The 5,948-nt window shown below is 41.7% G+C and overlaps 1 protein-coding gene across 1 annotated transcript; it reads left to right on the top strand.

The window, feature by feature from the left end:
• Window positions 1-605: 605 nt before the first annotated feature.
• LOC115134162 (interferon regulatory factor 3) lies at window positions 606-5,507 on the top strand. The gene is made up of 10 exons (XM_029667856.2): window positions 606-714; window positions 1,076-1,232; window positions 1,494-1,665; window positions 1,805-1,908; window positions 2,069-2,120; window positions 2,271-2,420; window positions 2,591-2,796; window positions 3,072-3,273; window positions 3,496-3,611; window positions 3,845-5,507. Exons 1-10 carry the CDS (start codon window positions 677-679, stop codon window positions 4,013-4,015), a joined length of 1,368 nt encoding a protein of 455 aa, XP_029523716.1. The 5' UTR covers window positions 606-676; the 3' UTR covers window positions 4,016-5,507.
• The last annotated feature ends 441 nt before the right edge of the window (window positions 5,508-5,948 follow it).

A 5,948-nucleotide genomic window follows, 5' to 3' on the forward strand; every position in this document is an offset into this window, starting at 1 on the left:
ATTCTAAAGAAACCAGCTAAATGGAATGCTACAGGTGTATTGAAGTAAGTAAATGATGGGTCATTCATTCCCCCGCAATGTAATCTTACTGATTATTTTTGATACATTATAATTAACCGACATGCTTTCCCAAACCCAGTCCCAAATCAATTCATATCTAGGTATAGATATCCAAAACAAAACTCCAGAACAAGGTGGATGACATTTCAACTTCAGTGAGGCGTTCTATCTACGCGCTTTCAGCCTGTTGTCAAAATAGGAATCGATGCTGATCTCTCTGTATAAGAGTCAGATTGATTTAATACATGTTTGTCACACATCTTATGTCTTGACCCTGACACAGTTTGATTGCTAACTTCAGTGTGAGAAAAAAATGGCCTACTTTGTTTGTTTCATCATCAGTTGGTGACAAGATTATTTCGCAGACTAACTTTCACTTTCAGACTGGCGTTTGTCTTCGCGTAACACCCACTATTATACCAAACCAATGAGTTGGATACACATACATGTATTTTAATATTAAAGTACCATCGGAAATACCATATTAAATTAATCTCCTCCTCCTCCTCTCTGTCCAGGGGAACTCCCTCTATCTGACATCACGACGCCTATAAAAATATTGTGCCAATGTACATGGAAACAATTAGAAGAACGCGTAGTAGTACACTTCCATTGTATGACAGAAGTACGTGGCTCAGCATTAAAGATGCAAAGGTAATATTTGTTATATTTGCACGTGAGGTAAACAGATATGTTCTCGCAATATGCAGACTAGAAGGCTAGTTATAGTTACTGATAACGGTTACCGTAAAATAGAGTTAGGAATGGATATTCCAATGAGCTCGGCTATGCTTACCAGTGATTGTAGTGTGCTTCTACTGTAAAAACCTTGGTACCCTACCGATTGAATTGATTGTTGAACGTATAGTGGAATGATACAGTCTCTCTCCCTCTCTCCTTTCACCCTCTCTGTGAAATTAGCAAGTGCTCTTCCATTGACAATTCGCTCACCAATGTTTCAGCCACTGTCTCTCTTTTCTGAAGTATGTATCTGCTTCCTCTCTGTATGTTCCAGTCGCAACCCCAAACCTCAGTTTGCGGACTGGCTGATAGAACAGGTGTGGACCGGGCAATACGCCGGGTTGTGTTTTGTGGACAACAACAAGTTCAGAGTCCCGTGGAAACACATCTCTAGGAAGGACTGCTGCGAGGACGACAGTAAAATATTCAGGGTAAGGAATAGGCTTACATCGTGGAAGGTAGTGCTTTGAAGAGATTCAAGGAAATAGGGGCTATGGTTTTATTGCAAACTGCAAATCTTGAGTCACGGTATTTTAATGTTTTACAATTATATTATTAACTTGTTATGATACTTCAATTCGCCTTTCATCATTGTTATGTTGACAGGTTTGGTCAGTTGGCATGGCATTATTTTGCCTCCTAGCTACAGGATATTTCAGAAATTAAACTTCCAAATTCTTTGGTGGTTACAGGCATGGGCAGTGGTCAGTGGTAAAATCAACACGCATCCCAATGACAAGGCAAAGTGGAAGACTAACTTCCGCTGTGTACTGAACAACCTGACCAAGCGTTTCATGATGGTGGAAGACCACTCCAAGGACTCAGACGATCCCCATAAAGTCTACCTGATTATCAACAATGAGTGTATGACCAATAAGGCTTTTGTAATGTATCTAAAGTGTCACAAGACTGTGTTAGCCCACTGAGCTAAAGCCTAGCTCAGGTAACCAATGCAAGTCTCCTCTTGCCTCAACTTTACTTTGATTATGTCTCCTTGTTACAGCTAACTATGGGAGCCCACACATAGAGGAAATTGCTGTGGAGGACTATGACATTGACATCCACAGCTCTCTCACCTCTACAGGCTACACCCCCCCAGGCATGGAGGTACAGTAATATTACATCTATATTGAACTAGGAGCTGGTTGTCCAATTCTGCACTCCTAGAAAGCACTATTATATTTATTCTGTTCTATTCTCACTTGTTCAGTATTTTTTGAGGACAAATTCATTATCAAATCTGTGAATGTATTTTTTCTCCAAACAGCATGATAATCTACTCAAGCTTGTGAACACCATAGACCTGAACAAACATACTGGTACAGCACACCTCCCACATGTAGAAAGTCAACCCCTTACAATGGGTTGTTTATTACTCACACACAAAAATTATATATTTTTCTTGAGAAAGCTTTCTAATGAGATAAGAGGCCAGTTTTCTCAAATCTCCCTTTTGTTCTTCCCCACAGAGGAGTGGGCAGAGACCTATATACACACACACCACCCAGTGGTACCAGAAGACTGCTACCCCTTCCAGCCTCTAACAGAGCCCCAGCCAGTCTCCCAGAACCACTCACCACCACCAGTCCCAGTACCAGTACAGCAGCCATACGTCCACGGTATACAAGTCAATAAAAAAGGACAAATACATACATACACGTTGTTGTTGTTATTGTGTAAATACCGTTTTACCATGTAGGTCTAGTCATTTCTGTACCGTAAAATAAAGTGCATTTCAGTCATGTAGTAAAATGTGACCTGTTTGATGACCTCTCCCATCTCCCCACAGTGAACCAGGATGCCCTGCTCAACCTGCCTGCTGCCCAGCCGTCTCTCTGTGACCTGGAGATCACCATCTCCTACAGGAGGAGAGAGATGCTGAAGACCCAGGTGTCAGGCCCCATGGTTCAGCTCCACTACCAGTGTGATGTCCCTGAGCCCAACGCCCAGACCCTCTGCTTCCCTAGCACTGACGGCCTGCTAGACCACAAACAGGTAAGGGTGCTGCTACTATTCACCTGCACTACTATCTGGCGTTCTGTGTACATACCTGTGGTTTTCCAATGTGTGTCTTTGTTGTATACACGTGAAACTGACTGGTTATTCACTAGCAATGCACATAGCATTAAGAAACACTAACAACAAGTGTATTGGGTGTAATCTAATGTAAATGTAAACAAGTCTTAGCAACATGACAAGCAAAAACTATTTTTTAAATCCCAGACTAACTTATCTGTACCTCTTTCTTCCTCTGCCTTCATTTCCACCAGATTGAATACACCAACTGCATCCTAGGGAGTGTCCAAAGGGGTCTTATCCTGGAGGTACGAAACACGGGTATCTATGGTTACCGGCAGGACAAATGCCATGTGTTCTCTAGTACTAGTGACCCCAGAGAGGCACACCCTGAACCCAGGAAGATGCCCCAAAATGAAATGGTACAACTGTTGAGCTTCGACAAGTACATGACTGGTAAGTTTGGCTCACCGGATTACACAAAGACCATGTAGACAGCTATGAAGAATCAGCTCACACACACACACACACACACACACACACACACACACACACACACACACACACACACACACACACACACACACATATCTCTCCGAGACAGACACAAATCAGTATAATGCTAACCTCTGTCCACTTGTCTAATGTCAATGTTTTGACATCCATGAACCCATTTAGAGCTGATAGCATTTAAGGAGAACAGAGGAGGCTCTCCTGACTATACCATCCACATGTGCTTTGGCGAGAAGTTCCCAGACGGAAAACCCCTGGAGAAGAAACTCATCATTGTCAAGGTAAAAATCTCTCTCTCATGAGCTTTAACCATCAAGGCAACAGCCAGCTTAGAGTAACGTAAAACAAATTGGTTATGAACTAATATGTATTGGGTGTAATCTAATGCAATTACTGCATATGTCTTTTTTTAATTAATCTCTTCTCTCTCAAAATATTTTCCTCTCCCTATCCCTCCACTCTCCTCTATTTTCCTCTTGTCCCACCTTCTCTCCGTTTCCCCTTCGCTTCCCAGGTGGTTCCCTTGATCTGTCGTCACTTCCACGAGATGGCCCAGGGGGAGGGGGCATCTTCCCTCCAGAACGACAACATCAGCCTGCAGATCTCCCACCACAACAGCCTGATGGAGCTTATCAGTGCCACCTGGCCCGACGGCCCAGAGCACACCATGGGGCAATACTTCTAGACCACCAATCGTACCACAACCCCACCCAGCCACTTAGCACCTATCTAGGATTGGTACCACATCCCCACCCACCAACCCACCCAGCCTATCTAGGACTAGTACTAAATAGACCTCTGGGTCTGTCCCAATCACGCACTTTGGGTCTATCCCAAATTGGTCCTATGGTTGTGTCCCTAACCCTGGTTGTGTTACTTTACTGTACTTCTAGACCAGGAATGGTATCTAATAGACCTCAGCTAGGTCTTGTTTATTTAACTGGTCTATTACTCTACTGATTAGCTATATCACTAATTTAATATTCCCTCAGGAAAAACATTTTTACAAAAAGTAAATTATCTGATCTGTAATTATATGTACAATATAATGTACAATTCAAATGTGTAGATATTTGAAAGTGTCAATTTCTTCAACAATTGATCAGGTCTATATAATTATCAAACATACATTAGTAATGGAACGGAAAAACAGACTCTTTGTTTAAGTATTAAAAAAATACTCCTTTAGTAATACAATTTGTAGGCAGAAGTTGGTACGGACTACAGTAATAACAGTATATGATAGTTTCTCACCCAAGTTCTGCAAAATGTCTAAGACATCCTGTAACTCATATAGCCTCCCCAATCACCCTGACATAACTTTCCCTAGCAACAACATTTTAAGAAATCTAACCTCCCCCTGACAGCAGGAACCATCTTATCAGCAAGTAAAAACTCAGAAGTGGGTTTGACCGAAACTTGACCTTTCATCACAAGTATAGGTCATGACAAGGTGAACGAGTGCAAGCATCTTCTGACAGGGGGTTGGTTTCATCAGGTCTGTGGCAGCCTTGTGTTCTCAGAAAACCAGATAACCATGGTGGGATCCAGACAGGAGGAGTCTGAATGTAGACGCCTTCTGATAGTGTCTGAAGCTCACAACACTCAAAACAGGTTTTAACAGACACACAGAGGTCTCCTGAAGAGGAGACCTTACAGTTTATCATAACATCATTTATTAACCCTTTTAAAGGTATAAGGCCTTGGTTTAACCCTCTTTAAAAGTCAGACAAATGTTGATAGTGTTACATTATTCTGATGATGAATCTATGTATCATATTGCTATCAGTGTGTAATGCACTAGGTGAGGCCATCCTTCTCTTGTTAGGTTAACAGAGAATATGGCATTGTAACTGTTTTATTACTGTTTTACAATTGTTTGTGGGATAGGTATTTTATAAGTGAAAATCAAATCACCGTCTCAGCCTGTCTGTATTGAGTGTCTCATTTAGTGGTCTGTTCTCTTCTACTGAAGAATTCCCAGCTTCTGTCCCTATGGGTCACACTTTAAACCTGTCTTGGTCGCTCAATCCTTCAGTCTGTGTTCTCTATTATTATTTTGTCTTGAAAAAATGTATTTTATTGTATTGAAACTGAGCAAACAACTATTTTATTGTCATTGAACAGCACATTGTATAGTATGCAAAATAGGACCAATAAACTCTTTATTAGGTCAACCTGGTCCATCCCTTGTTTCATTTTACCTTTATTTAACTCGGCAAGTCAGTTAAGAACAAATTCTTATTTACAATGACGGCCTACCCCTGCCAAACCCTAACCCGGACTGCGCTGGTAGGCCACTCTATGCTTCCCAATCATAGCCAGTTGTGATACAGCATGGAATCAAACCAGGATCTGTAGTAATGCCTCCCTCTAGCACTGAGAGGCAGTGCCTTAAACTGCTGCGCCACTCGGGAACCCCAACGTTGTTTTACATTTACACGACATGACAAATGCTTCTGTCTCAATGCAATCTCTACAACAGTTATTTATGGATGTTTACTGTTTAATGCTTACTTTAGTACTGTACGTCATCGTACCCCCTAACTAGTGTCTAGGTACATACAGATAAGGAACTGCCAGATGTGTCATAATAGCCGGAAGTAAAGCCGCACTAG

Source organism: Oncorhynchus nerka, linkage group LG9a, assembly GCF_034236695.1.
Source record: "Oncorhynchus nerka isolate Pitt River linkage group LG9a, Oner_Uvic_2.0, whole genome shotgun sequence".
NCBI lineage: Eukaryota > Metazoa > Chordata > Actinopteri > Salmoniformes > Salmonidae > Oncorhynchus > Oncorhynchus nerka.

Coding starts and splice junctions, on each gene's coding strand:
- LOC115134162 (XM_029667856.2), top strand. CDS start 677: ATGACAGAAGTACGTGGCTCAGCATTAAAGATGCAAAG. Junction 1,233..1,493: donor ACGACAGTAAAATATTCAGG/GTAAGGAATAGG, acceptor TGGTGGTTACAG/GCATGGGCAGTGGTCAGTGG. Junction 3,274..3,495: donor CTTCGACAAGTACATGACTG/GTAAGTTTGGCT, acceptor GAACCCATTTAG/AGCTGATAGCATTTAAGGAG.